This window comes from Mangifera indica, chromosome 20 (assembly GCF_011075055.1).
Source record: "Mangifera indica cultivar Alphonso chromosome 20, CATAS_Mindica_2.1, whole genome shotgun sequence".
NCBI lineage: Eukaryota > Viridiplantae > Streptophyta > Magnoliopsida > Sapindales > Anacardiaceae > Mangifera > Mangifera indica.
The window spans coordinates 8,961,301-8,982,629 of NC_058156.1; the positions used below are offsets into that span (position 1 = coordinate 8,961,301).

Below are 21,329 nucleotides of genomic sequence, written 5' to 3' on the forward strand. Positions count from 1 at the left end.
CAAAAATAGAATCAAACTGATACCATGCCAACAGAAGCTATAATAGTACATAGATATCATAGTGCATATAATGAAACCGACAACATTCCAAACCCAGATGGTACTTGGCATGCTCAAGACAGATCTCATTCACAAAGAAAACCCAGAAATGGAACAAAGGGACAGACATAAAATGAAAAAAAAAAGAAGAAAAGAACTAGTATAAACAATCATACCAATTTGTTCTACACATGGTAAGATATCTTCCAACCCAGAAGAAGAAATTATGTTCATCAATAAAAAAGAGAGGCAACTACTAAACATATTCCGGATCTATATAGAATATCAGGAGTTACTGAAACCTGAAATTTAAGACTTTAAAAAGTAAAAAAGATAAATGAATAATTGCCCAGCTAGATTCACTCTGTTCGTTTAATGGAGATAATTGTCAAAGCAGCCAATAATCATGAAGAATTCAGTTGTCAAATACCCTAGGTGCTTTCTAGGAGTTTACATAAAGTTTTCAAGGCAATTCATATTCCAAGTGCAAAATAATCAAACATAGCCAAATATCAGAGCATCCAGCCTAAGCTAACCATACTTTTTTCTCTCTGATGGATGGGCTAAGAAGTCCCCCTGGCTCAAAACCACTCTACAGTCCATGGCCTACCACTGACTTGATACATCTGTTCACTTAATGGAGATAATTGTCAAAGAAGCCACTAATCATGAAGAATACGGTTGTCAAACATCCTAGGTGTTTTCTAGGAGTTTACATGAAGTTTTCAAGGCAATTCATATTCCAAGTGCATAATAATCAAACTTGGGCAAATTTCAGTGTCTGCAAAATATTGTCCAAGATATCAGAGTATTCAGCAAGCCTAAGCGCACGATATTTTTTTCTCTCTGATGGGTAGGCTACAGAGTCCCCCTAGCTTAAATCCCTCTACAGTCCATGGCCTACCATTGACTTGATACATCTCACTTTTATCATAAAGGGCTATGCCACAAGGTTTAAAGACATTGGGTTTTAGTGACCATGAATTAGAATCATTTTAGCTACACCTTAAGACATTGATGGATTACATATGAAAGTAAACAATGCATTGTCCAGATGCCACCACATATCTCAGTCTTACAAACACTATGAAGACAACGATAATTATTTTGTACAGAGGTTCTTAACAAAATCTAAAGCAGATCACGATACAGGTAGATAACTAGAAACAAGTTTGCAAACTATTAAACAAATTTTGTGACTTGATGTTTGTCTATTTAGGCTAAAATTCAGACCAAAAAGGTTACAAGCTTGTTTAAGAGTTCAAACAAAAAATGCCAAATAATAACATGAAAAGAATAGCCTACAAGATTATCTGCCATCAATTTACCTCCCCTCTCCAACCCTGCTCGAAAAGGAGAAATAGATGAAAAAGGAAGCAATATAAAACACTTACACCGTTAATTGAACCTCATGATTCAAAGCATCAATGATGAGAATACACATAATTTACCTTGAACTTAAGCTATGTATGAGCACCTTTAAAAAAACAGAAAGAGCTCCTGTTCTCCCCATATACTGAAAAAAATATCACAGGGGCACCTACTTTTTTCTCTAGACTTCGAAAGAAGTATACAAAGACCAATTTATGATTCTGAAGAATGGCATCAATGGCTTAGACGAATATCTAACAGTCTCCACAGCGTTTAAGGAGACTTTCTTCTCCTACATTCCCATTTGTGTGGTTCAATAATGAGCAAATGCTGAGTATATAATTTGGAAGAAGATACAAAAATTAAGCATGGGGGATGTGGAAAAAAATGGCCCAGAAAGAGGGAAAAATCAATTAATTAATGATCAAAGTGAAAGACATTGTACACTGTCAGGGAGATGCCTAGGCATTGGAAGTGCAGTCACATATCTCTGGGGGAAGAATCTCTGAGCATTTGCACCAGCGGATGATGAGGTCTCAGCCCCCTCAGTGTGCCCCCTGCCATGGAACTTTGCAAAGCGATTGATCACAGAGAACTTCTCTAGATCCTGGCATTCCACTCTCAAGTCTAAGATCGAGGCTCCCTTGTCCAGTCTGCATGAAGAAGCAGCACCAAACATGAAAAAGATACACAATTTAAACCACAATATGAAGCTAAGCCACTGCTAATTGTGTGATAAAAAGACCAACAGAATAAAACTAGAAAAATATGAAGAAAAAAAGAAGGGAACAAGAAATGTTTATCTCCATGAGTCCTAATAAAATAATGAACTGGTTCAAACATACAGCCACCACTTCCAACTTCTGAAACTAGCCCAGAAACCGCAAACAATAAGTAGATCCATATCTCCTAAATGGCATAAATTAGTCATGCAACTTCCAAACAGATACACGCAACTCCACTCATTCTCTATATAGTAGACTAACAGAGCAATTAATATACATATGTATGTGTGTGTGTGTGTGCGTGTGTGTGTGTGTGTGTTAAAAAGAAAAAAGGTTACTCATAGGCACTCCTGTTCCTGCATAATTTTACTGGTCTTCCTAATTGTTAATCTTGCCACCATCACCCAAGTAACAGCAATCTCAAAAAAAAGTTGTATTAGTTAAGAACATAAAACCATAAGCATCATCCAAGGCTATACACTTTTCATTTACTTGAACTGAATTTTGATTTTTTTAATCCATATTACACACACAAAAAAAAAAAAGGAACATATTGGCCCCAATCAGCCAAGACATAGTGCAGCAAGCAAAATGCTCCAGTCTGTATTCCACACAATGTATTGAGACTATACATAATACAGAGAAGAAATTTAACTAGAGAAGTCCAACAAAGGATTGTCGAGATAACCAAGGCCTGCCAAGTCATTCTCTATATAGTAGACTAATAGAGCAATTAAAATATAAATAAATATATTAAAAAGAAAAGAAAAAAGGTTACTCTTAGGCACTCCTGCTCCCGCATAATTTTACTAGTTTCCCTAATTGTTAATCTCACCACCATCACTCCAGTCTTACCAACCCCAATAACAGTTGTATTAGCAAAGAAAATAAATAGATCTACCTATAAGCATCATCCCAAAGCTATACTCTTCTCATTTATTTGAATTGGATTTTGATTTTTTAAATCCATGTTAGACCCAAAAAAAAGCACATAATGGCCATAATCAGCCTGCAAATTGCTCCATTCTGTATTCCACACAATGTATTGAGCCTATACATAATACAGACAGAAGAAATTTAACCAGAAAAGTCCATCAAAGGATTGTCCAGATAACCAGGATCTGCCAAGTCAAACCTTTCAAGGTTTTAAGCTAAGTAACAAGATATACTATCCCACCTAAAGTAAATAAGATGATCCCACCTATATCAAGCTGAGCATGGGACCACATTTATAGTTTAAGGTTGTATTTGGGTAAGGAATTTTGTTGCAACAGAGCAGAATCTGAGATGATTTTTAGTCATATTAATTCAGTCACAAGAGCTCATGGAAAAAGTAGTGGTTTCGCCCCTTCCATATCTGTTTCATGCCCCAGGACTATTGAAAACAAACTGCTTTAGCAGGCTTGGTCTTCCAACCAGTCCACTGACATGCCTATTTCGTTTATCCTAAATCTTAAACAATGAACCTTGCATCCAGGCCCCTACAACACAGTAGTTGTAGATTGAATGTGTATTAGTGTGTGGAATGAAAGACTCTTTAAGACTGACTGACAATTTAAAAAGGTAAGAATTTTGACATTGAGAACTTGAAATATGATCAAGAGACTCACATGATAGAGATAGAAAATTGAAAAGGAGGTAAACAAGAGAGAAATATACATATATTTAAAAGGTAAAAGAAAAAGGATTACCTTGACAAATCTTGTTCCAGCTTCTTTGCTCTATCCATGAAGTCTTCCATGGCCTTTTTGATGTACTGATAACCAATTCTCTCAGATGTTTTGGGCTTCTCAGAAAAGCTAATAATATAGTTTGAAAATGATTTTACTTATATGTAAAAAATAAATCCACTACTGCCTACAAAATTTTAAGAGATAGAGCAAAAGCATATTTAAACAACTCCAGACAGGAATTCTTACAGGTTTCCACTGTCAGGATGTGCAGAAGTATCAGTTCTGGATGAAGATATTGTACTGCATGCATCTCCTAATGCTGATCTGGCAACAAAGTAGGTCACACTCTCATAGTGTGAACTAGCATCTGAAGAAAGAAGTTTTCCAGGAGGAGGGCGAAAGACTTGCTGCATAAGCTGTGTTGTTAAAATGAGCCTTCTTTTGGATCTAAGAGCAGGCAGCCCATCATCAATCAATTCAGTTTCATCTTCAACCTATCATCAACAATGAACCATTAGAACACTTCAAAAAACTACAATAGAATAGGAAGATAACAGTTTTTGTCTATAGATTCACAATAAAGCTTGAGCAGACCTTCTCCATCAATCGATTTGTTGCTTGGGCCCACTCCATTTCTGCCATGCTGCAAATAACATTATCAAACCTTCAACCTTTTGTTTGCATATAGAAAAACGAATAAAACTAATCAAGCAAAGAGCTTCAGAGAAGAAAGTATATAAATGATAATAGTTGTCCCCTCGATATGCATGATATTTTTTATCCAACAGGAAATTAAAACACCTTACAGAAAAGATGCATTGTTAAAATGAATGGAAAAAATATTGATTGCACTTAATATATGTTCTATTTGTCCCAATCACCTGATATTCCGAAGCCTTCGAGAACCCTGCATCACTTCTCGATGCCAAGGTAGAAGTTCAGATGTGGCAGTTTTACGCTTCTGAAGTCTCATATTGACCAAACTCTGATCAGTGATAACAGGAGGCAATAACTGAGGTAGTGAAAGAGGGTCACTTGCTTGCGAAACGGGGCTGGAACTTTGCTGAACATTACTAAAGTGAATAGGATCAGCAACAGCATTTTCTGGCATTGAATGGCCAACATGCAAACCATCAGAAGGCTTGCCAACAATGACAGATTGTTCCACAGTCTTCAAAGCAGTGTTTTTCTGTGCATCATACATTTTTAACATCTGCCCATTTTTAAAGGCCCCATACTGATCAAACCAGGATGGGACCATCTGTGGACTGATCTGAGATTGCTCACCTCTAGCAGTAACTGCATTATTACCATTTGTAATACCTTGAGAATCATTACGATCAAGTGCAACCATATCATTAGCAGACGGTTGTGTTCCATGACTATTGCCCATCTTTGGTGAAAAGTTTAGCACCTTAGAATCTCCGGGTGGAAGTGAACCACAATTCAATGATGTGTCTCTAATTATGTTATTAGATCCACATGGTAACAGATGCCCTCCCACTTGAGCTACCTTCTGAGCATCCATACCACAGTCTGAGCCCTTAAATCTCTTCACACTCCTATTCTCTGGGTCAGCATCTGTACCTTTCATGGCCTGATTTTGATGCAGCAAGGAGCATTTTTGGTGCAAAAGGTTATTTGGTTTCAAAGAATGACCAAAAACTTCAATATTTCTCCCTGTAGTAGTAGAAGTTGAAAGAGATGAATCAGAAACAGATTCTTTCCCTTGCAAACACAGAGCACCAACTGTGTTTAGGCCTGCATTGTTCTCAGGTGACATGTGCTGCTCTTCTGCTGACTGCCCATTCCCAGGAAAGACTTGTGGCTGTGCAGAATACCCTGCAAACCCAGGTGAACCACAGTCTCCTCTCTGGGCAACTTGATCATCTAGCTTCTGCATTCCGGAAGAAGATTTTTCTACATTATTAGTTGATTGAGGCTGGGGCTTAAGCAAATTGGGAGGAGCCTGGGCAACTGATGAATGTTGCTGATATTGAAAACCAGTCCACACATTAGGTAACATTTTTGAGAAAGCACCACGCTGTGACATGCCAGGCGTAACAGAAGGTTGTGAAACTGGCATAGCCTCCAAGATTGGGAACTGTTGGGCTGAACCTCTTGCATTGTTTTCATTGTTACTATTCAGCTGCGATGTTTTGGCAGAGGAAGCAAGTTCATTGTGTGCAGTGCCTTTAGAATTGTCTGGCACTGGTGCCATTGTTGATTGACTAGTTTGAGTCTCACACAAATCATCTATCTGTTTTGATTGAGACAAAAACCCATCAAAAGATAGTTTGACAGACTGGGTTGGTGTTCCTTGCCCACCAACACCACTCATTTGCTGGTTCTGAAGAAGACTTCCGCGATGAGGAAAACCAGAAGAATAATCCCCCTGGATATTATACTGTGATGTTTTATTGCCAAATTGTGCTGATCCACTAGAGATATTACTCTTTGAGTCACCTTGAGATGTTGCATTGGAAGGATACAGCGATTGCATGGAGGTAGAGGAAGACAACCATGTATGACCTTTTCTTCCAATCTCAGAAGCAATAACAGTTGTACTACCAGAGCTAACTGTATGCACAGAGCTCTGAGAAGGTAAGGCACAGTCTGGAATGGACAACCGTTGAGATGGTGGGGCCAGCTGTAAACCAAAACCCTGCAAAGAGGAAGTCTGATTTTGCTGAAGATGACCAGCAGACCCATCAGAGGTCTCTGCTTCAGGCATCTCTGATTGATTTTGATCAGAAGAGGTGAAATGCATTGCAGGGCTGTGTTCCTTTGTTTGATCCACCTTGTGAAGAAGCTCGAGCATATTTTGACTGCAGTAAATTATAACATTTGTGCCACCCCATAGGATGAAAGATAAATAAATACTGAATGGAAAATTTAAAGAGGCATGTGAAGGCACTAGAGAAGTAAATTGTCACTTTCCAGAAACTAACAATAATATCAGACAAATTTATCATAATCATAGATACTAAATTTTTAGTAATATCAGACAATTTTATTATAATCATGGATACTAAATTTTTAGTCCACAAACAAAATTAAAACAGCAATTAAAGCAATAAATTCACATGACATTAGGCTATAATGAATATGCAGAGAAACTTTATATTCAATTACCTCGAGGAAGCATTCTTGTTTAGGGCATAATTACCAACAGATTTGTCAACCAGAGGAGATGTAACAGGTACATAGCCTGGATGCATACTTTTTGAAGGCGCCTCATCTAAGTATTTTGTATTGCCTTGAAAACTGGGCAGGTGACCCTACACATAAACATTAAAAGTAAAATAGTATCTTCAGGTTTTCATAAGAATTTAAAAGAAAAGGAAATGCTTAACCGTTAAACTTCAGAAAAGGGAAAATAAAAAGTACTAATATCATTCTCAGTTATTATGTGAAAATTCTACTTAATCACCTTCTCACTATCCATTGAATTTTTGGCAATTTGATTAAAAATTTTTGACTGTCCAAAATGCAGTTGCTCATAACCTTTTAATCCTAGAGAAACCTGCTGGGGCGTGGAATGTAAATGTGAAACATTTTTTATTCCATGAGAAGGTTCTGAATCTATATCCACATCCCCCATAGGATGATACTGAAATTTGCGAGTTGTAGAAGGTTTTTGACTGATATGACCAGATGACTTTTGTTTTCCTCCAGGCAAATTATGCGTACCACTTGCATCCAACCAAACATTTTCTCTCAAACCAGCAGTTGTATGTTGGGTCATGTTAGAACGAAAACTGTCACTTGACTTATCTTTTACGCTGGGATTCTCAGCCTCATGTTCCATTCCCCCATAATCTGAGCCCTTATTTCCTGATGAATCAATATTTTGTGGGCTCTTATCATGATGCTGAGTCTCTCCAGGTACCTCACTTCCTCTAAGATTCACAAAAGGATCAACTTTTTTCCAGAAATTTATATTGTGGATATCTGATATCTGTTGACCACTTTTCTGATTAGCCCTTATATTACTCAAATCTGATATTGTAGCAGCATTATACGTATTAGAATCTTCCCTGTTGACCTGTGAATGTCCTGAGGCAAATTTTGCATTCTCCATTACATTGGAATCACAGTCAGTGTTCCTTATACCAGAACCATGACCCATTTTCTCATGGATGGTACTTTTATGATCACTACTCTGACTAAGCTGCAATGAGCTTTCATTACCCTGAGTTTTTGAAGTGGTGCCCCCACGAGGAGAAACAGATTCAATGAAGTTCCAACCATTAGGTCCATTGCACACTTGGCCACCGGTATTCTGTGAGGACATGCTCTCTCGATGAGTCCAAGTAGGTAAGCCCTTCACATTTAACTCTGCATCTGAAAAATGAGCAACATTTCCATAAATTTGGCCAGCTTCAGCAACAGGTTTTTGAAGAGGACCGCAATCCAACCATTTGCTTCTTTCTCCTGAAAACTGCTGAATGAATCTCTGAGAAGAATCATTAGGCAACTTCTCACCTCGTTCATGTGATGTCTTCAATCTGGATTGCTGAACACCCGAAAAACTAGAATAATTAGCACTTGTATTAGCATCAACAGACATGGGAAAAGGTCTAGGGTTTGATGTAGAGACACCATGCAAGTTGTTATCGGCCCAAGCAGATGGCTGTTTGTTGCCATCATTAAAATATGAGGCTTGATGAGTAGCAGGCTCACTATTGTGAACACCCAAACCACTCCATCCTTCTTGCAGCCTTACATCATCACTAGAAGTTTCTGCAACAGCAGACTGCATAAGAGCACTCCAACTCCCACTTTGCAAAGAAGGAAATGCACCATGGAAATCAGAACCATCCAACATATTAGAGCATCCTGAATCATCTGAGCCAAACAAAATCTTCTCTTCCTCTGGATCTAGGGTAGCTACACTCTGTGAAACAGCAACCTGCATCACAGTTTTTTCATGTGATGCTTCTGATGGACCAACAAACACTTGTCTCCCATGAAATTCCTGCATGGATTCACTTCTTTTCTGGGCATTCAATTTCTGCATATTCTCGAGATTAAGTCCACTATGAAAGCCATGTCCAGCTTCAGGCCCAAATGTGTTTTTTCCCTGATAGCCCTGCCTAGAAACCATAGTTCCATCCTGCATGTTACCCCGATCCAGAAAAGCAGTATATTGATTACCTGGAAAGGAATTACTGCCGACAGATGTCTGCTGTGCCATAGGCTTCTCCATTTGGATATATTGATCTGGATTAGATCTCGAGCTAGTGATAGGAACACCATACAGAGATTGATCAGTTTGTTGAGGAATCAAACCCAAAACACCGGCCTGGCCTTGATCAGGCAAAAACATATTTCCACTGGAGGATCCTTGCATCACTGGAGAGGTACTGTGCTGCAACCAATTTGTATTGGCTGCCACAAGTTCAGGCTGCCATGAGTAATTAGATGCATCCTGAATTGGAGTGCCATTGATAAGAGCTGATGTGTGACTAGCAGCTCCCTGTTTCACAACAGAAGAAGAAATATTATCTACAGAACTCGGTCCCTGAATTGGATTATGCAATTGTTGCAGTCTCTGAAATTCTTGCATTTTCTTGAAAATAGCTTGTTGATGTAATAGCTGCATTTCACTAATTCCCGGCTGCTGCCTGGATAACGATTGCAGCATGCTCGGATTTTGGCTACTCATTTGTTGTTGAGCTCCAAAGAAATCGTAATTGATGGGAGATTCTGTAGATTCCAACCTTACTGAATTTTTCTTGTTAAGTTCAGGACCATTTCCTAAATGTGAATCAAGAACTGGTAAACCTATCGATGTCAAATTATGCCGATTATATTCTGCATCCACTCCCAGAAAGTTTGACTCACTCTGCCTTGTCTGTATAGTCTGATGCCCATGCATATAGCCATTTAAAGTTGATTGTTGGTTTTGAGATTGACTTCTAGCAGCTTCAGGCTTTAAAGGTGACTCTGTAAAGTTCAAGCCATGTTGCAGTGTTGAAGATGGACCACCATATTCTCTCTCAGAATCAGCTAATGCCGAAAGAAAAGTAAACCATATTAATGAGAGTGACTTGATACCATACCATAAATATACATATTTGCAAATCAATCAATCAATATTTAAGTGGAGGATGGGAGGGTACAAGAATGTTCATCTATAAAAAGATATGCATTGGGAAATGATATGAACCACTTGAAACAATAGATGGGTATAATTGATACCTGATTGCTGTACACTGTAATTCTTCAAATTGGAAATAAGTGGTGCACCAATCTGTCTCTGGCCTCCAACCCAAAGATTGTTATTTAACCCAGACCAGGACCCGTCAATGACCTGTGAGTGATGTTGGCCCTGGGACAAATTATCTTGGCCAAAGAAATTGTGGATTCTGTCTCCTACTTCGTTGCCAGGCATAGATAATACACCCCACAAATATTCAGCAGCAAAAATGGTGTGGACTGCAAGACACTACCTAAAGATTTTTGAAAAAGTCAAATTCTAATATTCCATGATTACATTAAACAGCATGGAAAGTCCAATCCAAGTGTGCACAGAAAGTCAGAAACACAACTCCTTTTTATACATTTAATCTTCTCTCCAACAGCCAAGCTCCTAGCATCAAAAAGTTATTCTGTGCAAAACTAGCCCAATTTTCAACAGATGTTAGACATTAAGAAATTTGAGAAAGTAATTAAAAAAATAATGCAGTTATGCACAAAGAGTTATATCCTGAGTAGAATTCACAATTAAAGAAATGACTTATCCGGCATCAGATTACATACACAGTACTGAAACTTCAGGTATACCATCCTCTTAAATGACCTCAACGTTTTTTAAAAGATGAAAAATAATGGAGTTAGAATAAGATACTCATAGAGATATATGGGGCAAACCTCCAAAGTTGAATAAAACCAAATTTAGTGTACATGAGAACAAAAAGGTTTGTGATTTACATTTTGACCATTTTAGTACAAATGACAAACATTAGACTGTTCTGCAATTAGTTGAATCAAGCCATAGCTACATCATTGAAGAATGGGTTGTTTACGGAAAGAGCTTCATCATATAGCAATATTTTGAAGTTTATTTTTTTCTAATCCACTATGACAAGCTTGAGCTAAACCAGAGAGTTTCCATCTTAAAATTTTCATCCTATCTCAGATTCTGAATATACTTGGCACTAATTACATCAATTTTATCACCATCAAGATACAAAACAAGAAAGCCCATTTTTCTCTTAACTCATTAAGGAAAAGTATTCTCATTTAAAGAAACATACGCAACATATATCTAAAATTCATCACTCCAACATTTGCAACTAGTATGAGAATGGACCATTGCACACAAATTCTGAACCTTCTGCACGATCCCACAACAAATCTTTGTTGAAAGAACATAAATAGAAAATCCATTCTAGGCAGAAGTAGCCCCAACAAAATGCACATTAGGAAAATCTCCCACAATTTCCAAAACAAACAACAATCCTATCTACATCACACAGGAGAACCATAATGGATGTAGTCTTCATGGTCCACACTTATACTTACCATATAGAAAATATGCAATCAAGAGACTTCACACATCTTCAAATCACCACACAAGAAATATTTCATTGGAGAGGCAATCAAAGAGAGCTACATATTACAATGAACTTTCCCACTATCATTTACCAAAGAGACCTCATAAAGAAAGTGAGAATGACAATGTGTCTCAATTGCCAAAATATACTGTAAAAGTACAGTTTGCAGGTCACTTTACCCTATACACACCATTTACCAACTTTGTGGCCTCTATTATGCAACATGGGTTGCTTTGGGTTGTTTAGATTTGATTCTGAAGTTCTCTGGTTAGTTGGATTACACTAGAGGCACCTTCCACAAACTTGACCTCAAGACGAACAATACTCTTCTATTCTCTTTCTGGATTGCCTCATTCACAACTTCCCATATAAAAAACTTGAGGGGAATACCTCAAACAGTGCAGTCTGATCCAGTAAAGATATAAATGTGAACTTAAAACAGAGAAAAATTGGAAGAAAAATCGCTTGTACTTATCAATAAAACCTGCACAACATCCTATTGTGGATTCCACTAAAGGCACCTTCCACAAACTTGACCTCAAGACCAACAATACTCTTCTATTCTCTTTCTGGATTGCCTCATTCATAACTTCCCATATAAAAAACTTGAAGCGAATACCTCAAACAGTGCAGTCTGATCCAGTAAAGATATAAATATGAACTTAAAACACAGAAAAATTGGAAGAAAAATCGCTTGTACTTATCAATAAAACCTGCACAACATCCTATTCATAGAATTAAATTATCCCAAATGTGTCTTTTCATGATATATCAACAGTTGCTCAAGATATCCAGGAGGCCAGACTGCAATAACCCCAAGTGAAATTATGATCCCAACTTCCAACCTTAATCTGAATAATATACAAATGATCTAAGTGAATCCGAAAAATTCATCATACAACATACCAGTGGGTCAGCATATCATCATGAGTAATGGAAAACAACAAAAAAAAAATATATATTAATTTCTAGGTAACTTCCGGTAGCCATTTATCTAAGCGCATACCATGTGTTGAGTCTCCCTAAGATAAATTATTTGAATCAAATGACTAAGTTTAATCATCAAGTTATCACTAAAAGTTCCTTTAGGTGTCAAAATCTGGGTTTTGTTTCTTATTATTATTCCTCATTAGTTCTAATTTTAGTAATGCTTCTAAGTAACAAGAAGAAGAAAGAGAAGAGAGAGAGAAAGAGTTAATCAAGTGCTACATCAAATTGCATTGGCTTCGATAGGTATAATTATATATGTAATCAAGCCTTGCCATTTTGGGGTTCAACTTCCACTTCAATACACATTTCAACTTCACTCATCAATCCATGAGCTAAAGCTAGACACTGATCACATTTTAAGGTATTTTTATTACTCCAAAAATATCATTGTGCTTTCTACATGCCACAGTAACACTAATATAAAATTCTCTTATTCACAAATTAAGATTAAAGGTAGCACAGGCAACAATCCCAAAAAAGACAGAAATTAACAAAGCAGAAACTTATTTTCTGTTTCCGATTCATTGAGAATACGTATTAATCAAGAAAAATTAACTTGAGCATAATCACCATTACAACAACAAATCATTTAAAAGAAGTTTAGAATCACTAAACTAAGGAAGCATCGACCTAGTGAAATTAGATTCTCTCCCCTAATGGCAGAAGAAGACCTATGAACAAATCAATAATGCCACCAACAAATTAAACAAATGAAAAAATTCACGAGTGGTTCATGTTCGGTAGCCCAGCCAAAAATTATTTAAAAATCAAAATTAGATAGCAAAATTATTCCATTGCATAAAACACGACTCAAGAACTCGTTTCCTTCCTTTTCCTCTAATTTTCTCAGCAGCCAAAAAAAGGTCTAAACTCTTATCTTCTCTCAGAATCTCACATTAATCAAAACAAAATCGTAACATCGAAGAAAAAGAGAAACGATAAGAACGCTGCAATTAAAAACAGAAAGCACGCTTAAACATCGCATGCAATACAAAGAAAAACACAATCCACCTCCGCCCTAGCTTAGATTCGATCTCTCAATGTAACTAGCTTCTTGAAAGAGGAAATTAGGGTTTTTACAGAAAGAATTATTTGAGTCCGCGGCACTCACAGTGATATCGAGAAGCCTCCGTTGAAGCTCGAAACCGATCCTCCAATACTGTGAATCTATCAAGTCTTAGGGTTTCCGAAATTCAAGAGAGAGAAAGTAACTTCTCTTTGAGCTCAGAGAGAGATAAAGTAATCGAAATATTGCGAAATTTTCAACGAACAGAGGAGCAAAATGAGGTTCGGTTCCGAGGTTGAGGTTTGGGAAACGAAGCTAGAGGTTTGGACGCGAAGCTGAAGCGTGGAGTTTAATCCCGGGCAAATAAAAAGAGAGGCGTCATTGAAGGCTGTACAGGGAAGCATAGGAAGAGTCGTTTGAGGTTGGGGAAGGAAATTAGGTGGTCCTGCTACTAAAATCCGCCATGTGGCAGATCATTGATGGGACCTACTTTTGGGATCTGATGATTGTTTGATTACTCGATCACGACCGTTCATTGGCAAAAGATTTAAATTTAACCATTTTTCTTTTATTATTCTTATTTGTGCACTAACAATGAGATATCACTATATGTTAATTTTTATTTTATTTTTAATTTTTAATTATCTAATCATATAATGATATATTATTATTTATATATAAAATTATACACATAATACAACTCCTTTTAAATAATATAGAAACATACAAATCACTTATTAGTCGTGAAAATGTAAACATTTATCAAAGAGTTAGTTTGAGTGATGAGGACATGGTTTATCAGTATCCTATAACAAATAATATGTGTTTGATAATACAGATAGAAAATGATACATATAATAAGGTGTATTAAATTAATACGATATAGTAAATGTATTATAGATACGATACATATTATCAATACGGATCGATATACTTTTTTAAAGAAAATAAATATGTAATAGAGGTGAATATGAAAAATTTTAATTTTTCAATGATGTTTTTGATATTTTTTAAAATGATGATATGCTAATTATAATTTTTTATTATTTTATTAATATTTTATTATATTATTTTTATAAAAGACATATTATACAATATAATACATAATTCAAGGATCATAGCTAAAAAGAATTTTAAATATAAAAAAGTATGAATTTAAATTCTATAATTGTGATTTGTGAGAACAATCATTAGACTCCGAGTTTTATCTATTTGAAATTGTTAATTAGATAATATTTTAAAAATAATAAATTATTATTTGTACCCATTTATATGATTTCTAATAAAACAATATTACATATATTTATAATAAATTAATTAATTTAAAATTATTAAATTATATAATAATATTATATATTATCATAAATATTTAAATTAATATTTATTATAAATATACATAATTTTATTGTTGTGAATGACTCCTTAAACATTTGGATTATTTATTATCTTAAAACAATTTAAATAATTAACACTGGCAAAATTTTTAAATATACATGGAAAAAATTTTTTAAAAAAAACACTAACCATTTTGTTGATATAAAGGGATTTTTACAAATTAGAATAGGGGTATTTTTTGCAAAGTTTTATTAGTCTTAGTCTTCAATTAAAATACTTTTTTTTTTCATTTGGGTGGAAAATATAAAATTATTATACAAAGTATTTGATTTGAGATGATATATTATTATTTTGATTTGTTAAATAATAAAATATTATAATAATTTTTTATTATTAAGATGATGCAACAAAAAACATAACGAGAAATATAATTATCAAATTCAATTTAAATATTACAAGATTAACAAAATAATTATAATTTTATTACAATTTTACTAATATTTAATAAAATTTTAGTCCAGAATTACCCACATTTTCAATTAAAATTATAAATAACCCAACTACCAGATTTATTTAATTTCATTATTTGTTGATATAATAATTTTAAAAGTAATTTAATTAATTAATTTTATTATTTGATAATATAAAAAAATTTAATATATAATTAACCTTGAGAATAATTTATAATATGCAAAAAAATTGTTTTAATTTAAAATTATTAGTTTAACGAAACACTATATTAAGTTATAACCAATAATTTTGTAAAGGTATTTAATTAAAATAGTTTCTTAATACTTTTTTATTATTACCAATAAAACATAATAATTAATTATATATATCAATTTTATTAAATATAGTATTAATTTATAGATAATAAATTTATTAATAATTTTTGGAATAAAAGATAATATGAATAAAAAGTGACCTAATAATCATTTTCATTATTAATATTTTATTAGGTAATGAAAGATTAAGAGAACGTTTGTTTCAATATATTCAAAGATGATTTTAGTAATATATTTTTTATTTTCAATATTACTTTATTTAGTTATAAATTAGTAAAAAAATTTAATAATATTTTATTATCAATAATAATAATATAACATATAACATAATGATAATTTGATTTCCATTTTTACTATTAAATATGTTTCTTAAATACTATTAAATATTTATTATATTTTTTAAATATAAATAATATGTATTTAAATAGAATGTTCTAATGTCACTCACATAATTTTCTCTTATTAAAAATACTTATATAAATAATTAACTTATTTTAACCCACTAAGATCAATCCAATTATATTAATATATATTTATTTTCAATGATAATTATTTAACTTTTAACCAATTACTTAACCATATTTTTTAAATGTTCTCCACAACCACTTTGATTTTTCTTTTTTTATAAATATACAATAATAATTGTGGAAGTTATTGTTCTCCTAAGTAAAGATTGCAAGGGGACACGTTATTTCCTCTAAGCGAAGGTGGCTTCCCGCGTGTAGAGTTGTTGGTTATCATTTTTAGGCCGAGAGAGTTAGTCCCACCTAAGGTATGTGAAGTTCCAAAATCCCATTTTTTAATTTTAAAAAATTTAAATATCTATTTATAAGTTAAATTTTTTAGTTAAAGTTAAAAGTAAAATTATTATTTAATAATAATTTTAAAAAAATAAAAGTTTATATCATTTTAATTTTTTAATTTGAAAAACTAATAATTTTTTTTTTAAATTAAGTTTTGAAATATTTTTCTTTTTATCAAGGGTTTCAAATTTCACTAAAGAATTTTTAGTCAACGACAGTCTATCTCTCTCTTTCCCAGTGATATCTCTTTCTCTTATGTTTTTTCTTCAATTGATGGCGTCTGTATTTGATAGAATCTAGATAAAAAGTTAAAATTTTTTGTTCGAATCTTTATTATTCAAACAAAATCAACTTCGTCTATATGATAACAACACTCTAATCAAGGGTGAGATTTTGAAATTTTACTATATTTTAAATGGCAATAAGCCTTCCAAGCCCTAATTCTATAGCTAGTCAATCCCCAGGAAGTCACTTTATAAGTTTGATCATGAGGAGTTTTCCTGTAACAATTGCTTCTAAATGTATGAAATGTGATTTGGACTTAAAAGACTTTTTGCCTGTTCTGCATGAGGAGGTCACATCTAGATTCAACATTTTTTAGAATATCTTGTGACAATGACGTTCCAGCGGGTGTAATTAATAGGGTAAAGAACTATTTTTCACTCAAATTTTAAGTTACTCTCAAACCTACACCTATGTAAAATGAGAAATCTCAATTTATACTCATAGTCGAACTTCTATTAATTTTTTCTATTAAAAGATAGGGTAAAATAGTTATTTTACTGTTTATATTAAAAAGTTATAAAATTTATTACTCTCCACCCCCCAGGTTTTAGAAACTAACATTTCACTCTTATCTAAATTTTTCAAACTTCGAAAAGTAACATTTTTACCCTTAAACTTAGGGTTTCCATATTTTTTAAAACTCAACCGCCCCCCATAACTTTCAACAAAAGTAGTTTCATCCCATTATTCAACTTCATCTTTCGACGTCGTCTCCAACCTCCTCTTTCTCCTGGTGTAACGACGGTGGTGCAATGAAAAGATTTCATCTCCTCGTCACACGATATGACAAAGAGACGAAGATCTCTTCGTCACACAATGCAACGAAGAGACAAAGATCTCTTCGTCGCACCACCCAAACGATGAAGCATCGTACTTCGTCTATTCTTCCAGATCTGGACAATACTTTGTCATCTAGATCTAGGTGATGAAGGGTCGTCCTTCATTGTCCTTTGTAGTAGAAGATGAGAGATCAATGGAATGCATCACCCATCGATGGTGGTTAGAGAAGGAAGTAAACCCTATGGGTAAAATCTATACTTTTTAGACTTTGAAAATGGGTTGAGATGTTAGTTTTTAAAACCTGGAGGGGGAAAATGATCAATTTTAAAGTTTTAAATTTTATAGATAAAATAACACTTTTACCCCTGTCTCTAATTGAAATTTTAGACGTCAGTTTGGTCATGAGTGAGAATTGAGGTTTTTCATCTCCTATGGGTGTCAAATTGAGAATGGTCTAAAATTTGGGTGGGACATAGTTCTTTTCCCTAATTAATATTTTACTCTTTCAACTAATGCGTTTTACAATACTATGTTAATTGATTGGACACATTTTATTTGTATAATGAGATAATTAACACGTGTCTTAAAGGTAACCCAAATGCTTAGCATCACAATGGAATTATATTTATTATTTTAATAAAATTCTACATATTTAATAAATATATATTTAATATATATTATTAAATAATTAAATAATTTTCAATTAAAATAAAATCACATAAATATACACTAAATTATATATTCAAAATGAATTCATATAACATTATTCATATTATTTACCAAAGTAACAACCAAAAAGTGTTTATAAATTCCATTTAAAAGTTATTGAAATTTTATTTTTGGGTTTGTTAATAAATGGTCCCTAACAACCACAAAATGACATCATTAATATGTTAAAGGTCTATTTTCACTCAAGTTTTAACGTATTTTGAAAAATATATTCTTTTTTTTTTTATACTTAAACACTCACGTATAGATTATTAAACTTAACTAAAACTATTACTTATAAAGGATAAAATCATCATTTTACTAATAATATTAAAATAAATAAAATTATATATTATTTTCCCTGATTAGTTTGGAAAACTAATAATTGTTTCTATGATTAAGTTTTAAAAAATCTACTTTTCCCCCTAGGGTTTGGAAAACAAATCCGACAAATGGTGGCCTCCCTCTCTGGCTTTTCTCTCCCTTTCTGGCTTTTCTCTCCCTTTTTAGTGGCCTCCTTCGTCGTTTAAATGAAACATCGTCTGGACGATACCTTTATTGTCCAAGTAAAGCATCATCTGGATGACGAACGTTGTCCTTCGTGGAGGTGGATAGTTGTCCTTCATGACTAGATTTGGAAGATGAGCGAAAAGAGTTGGACGTCAACTAGAATGATGGTGGCTGATGAAGGGAAACAAACTTAGGGATGAAATGTTAACTTTTAAAACTTTGTTAATTTTTAAAACTCGAGGGGGAAATTATATTAATTTTTAGGATTTTAGAGTTTAGTGATAAAATGATGATTTTATATTTATATATAATTGAAAATTCTAACAAAAGTTAGTTCATAAAAAATTGTTTGAATTTCTGAAACATCATGGATGTGTTTGAGGATGTGCAAAAACTGGGTGGAAAATAGTCCTTTGGCTTATTAACATAATTATGAAACCCAACTAATCAATTGGCCTTATTAACATATTAATTATATATACTAATTAATTCAAATATACTATTAATTTATATTAAAAATCTTAAAAATAATGTAAATTTTATCTTTATAATAATTTTAATTATCAATAATAAAATATCCAGCCATTTAAATTAATCCTACAATAAAATATATAATCAACATAAATAATATAACTAAAAATACTATTTACAAATGTCTATTACACAATTATACATATTTTATAATTCAATTATATATTTGACTATTTAAATATTTTGATTAATGTTATGTTAATTTGTGGAAATATCACTTTACCTTTATATTATATAATATAATATTTTCTTAAATATTATCTAACATATCTCTAACACCCTTTATTGTAAATTATCATTTTACCCTCTAATATTATATATTCAAAACTATCCTCTAACATAATTTATTATCAAATATTATTTTATCCTATATTACTATAATATTTACAATATAGCCTGTGTAATTTTTATTATTTTACTTATTACACACAACTATAATTTATTATATAAAATATCATATATAATTGCATTATTAAAAAAATAATAATAATTGAATTAATAGTATGGGTAAATACCTCAAAATGACAAATTTGTATTTTCTCGTTGGAAATCCTAAATACGAATTTTATTTTTCTTTTCAGAAATCTCTCTCAAATATATTAAAAATGAAGAAAGATACGTGGTTTATATAGAAATAAAAGATGGATAGTTTTGGTATTATTTTGAAGTATTTTTGTTTAAATACCTTAAATTAAAGGTATTTTTGTTTAAACTCTAATATTATGGGTAAATTTGTTTATTATCCTTTAAAAAAATAATAATTTAATTAAGAAATATAGTTTTGATATTTAAAGGGATATTTGGGGGATATTTTTGTTTAAATATTTTAATATAAATATATTTTTATTTAAACCCAAAAATTAAGGATAAATTTATTTATTATCTCAACAAAAAAAAAAGATAATTATTTTAATTTCCCTGTTATCGAAATCAAAGGTATTTTTAAAACCTATCGAACTTGTTTTTGTTTGTTGTGGCCACTGTCAATAATGACATTATCATGAATGATGATGATGTCATGGGTATACAAAAAAATTTCCTCACTTGTTCAGTTGTTCTCCGTACATTTGTAATTAGAAATATAATGAATATTTCTTGCCTCTTTTCCAGCGCAGCCACGTTTAGGTTCATTAAACATTATACGAAGGCCAATCGATTATGACCACTCAAGGTGAAGCTTCGCCCAAACTTTCACATATAAAGCTTTAAAATTTTAAATATTTATTTATCATTTAATTTTTATTAAAATTTTTTATTAATAATAAAATTAAAAATATTATTTAATTAATAATATTTAAAAAATAAAAATTTATCTCATTTTCATCTTTTAATTTTAAAAAATAACAAATTTTTCTTAAATTTAAGTTTTTAAAAGTTATCATTTTTTTTATGTTAGGTTAACTAAAAAACCAACCAATTTTTCAGTGACAAAATCCATTCCAACAATCTTCTCCAAAATTGATGACTTTTCTCCGACGCTCTCTATCACTCTTGATGATAAAAGAAACAACATAATCGATCGAATCTTGCAAAGCGAAGTCGAATATCGATTGAAAGTCTAGGAGTCTTGTTAGTCTTCAACCACAATCAAGCAATTTCTTAGTCGGATCTTGTTCGCCATGGGTTCCTGAAACAAAACGAGTGACAAAGAGGGCAATGAGAGACAACAAATCAAATCAACAATGAACCCACTACGATTTTGTCGATTTGCTAAGATCTGAACAACATAGCTCAAAGGAAATGCCAATTTGGAGAGAGAGAGAGCGTTGAGAGGGAGACATGGAGCCAATCTTTGCTGGAGCGATGGAGACGTTGATAGATAAAAAGAAAAGCCTAGAGAGGAATAAGTAGTTTTTTAAAACTTAGGTTTTGAGAGAAATTGTTATTTTTTAAAACTAAGTAATGACAATGAGTAAAATTTTATTTTCTTAATATTATTTATTAAATGATTATTTTATTTTTAACACAAATGAATGATTTTAACAGAAGTTGAATGATAGATAAGTGTTTAAGTTTTTGAACTTGACATATAAAGATTTGAAAATACATTAAATCTTGGTGGGGATAAGTTTTTTGGCCTTACATTAATATCTATGCTGAGTTATAGGTAAAATGACTTGAGTACCCTTCCACCGTTATATCTGACATTTCACCTTTAAAAATAGGGATGATATTGGTAGTTTCAGTCTTTCAGAAGTCCAAGGGTTAGAAAAGAATTCAAGA

The 21,329-nt window shown here is 32.6% G+C and overlaps 1 protein-coding gene across 5 annotated transcripts; it reads right to left on the reverse strand.

Moving 5' to 3' along the window:
- Positions 1-1,126: 1,126 nt before the first annotated feature.
- On the reverse strand, positions 1,127-13,747 carry LOC123203983. Of its 5 annotated transcripts, XR_006499434.1 has the most exons (12): positions 13,475-13,747; positions 10,365-10,435; positions 10,016-10,266; positions 7,242-9,823; positions 6,944-7,089; positions 4,690-6,636; positions 4,403-4,451; positions 4,055-4,302; positions 3,827-3,934; positions 1,856-2,063; positions 1,491-1,740; positions 1,127-1,382 (listed from the first exon to the last, which is right to left on the reverse strand). XR_006499434.1 is itself a non-coding variant. In XM_044620491.1 (11 exons), the coding sequence occupies exons 3-11, from the start codon at positions 10,206-10,208 to the stop codon at positions 1,684-1,686; spliced, it is 5,538 nt and encodes a 1,845-aa protein (XP_044476426.1). In that variant the 5' UTR covers positions 10,209-10,266; positions 10,365-10,425; positions 13,475-13,747; the 3' UTR covers positions 1,222-1,683. The 5 variants fall into 5 exon arrangements, 4 of the variants coding, with proteins under 4 accessions (XP_044476426.1, XP_044476425.1, XP_044476427.1 ...); XM_044620491.1 differs by having other exon boundaries at positions 1,222-1,740; positions 10,365-10,425; XM_044620490.1 differs by having other exon boundaries at positions 1,222-1,740.
- Between the last annotated feature and the right edge of the window lie 7,582 nt (positions 13,748-21,329).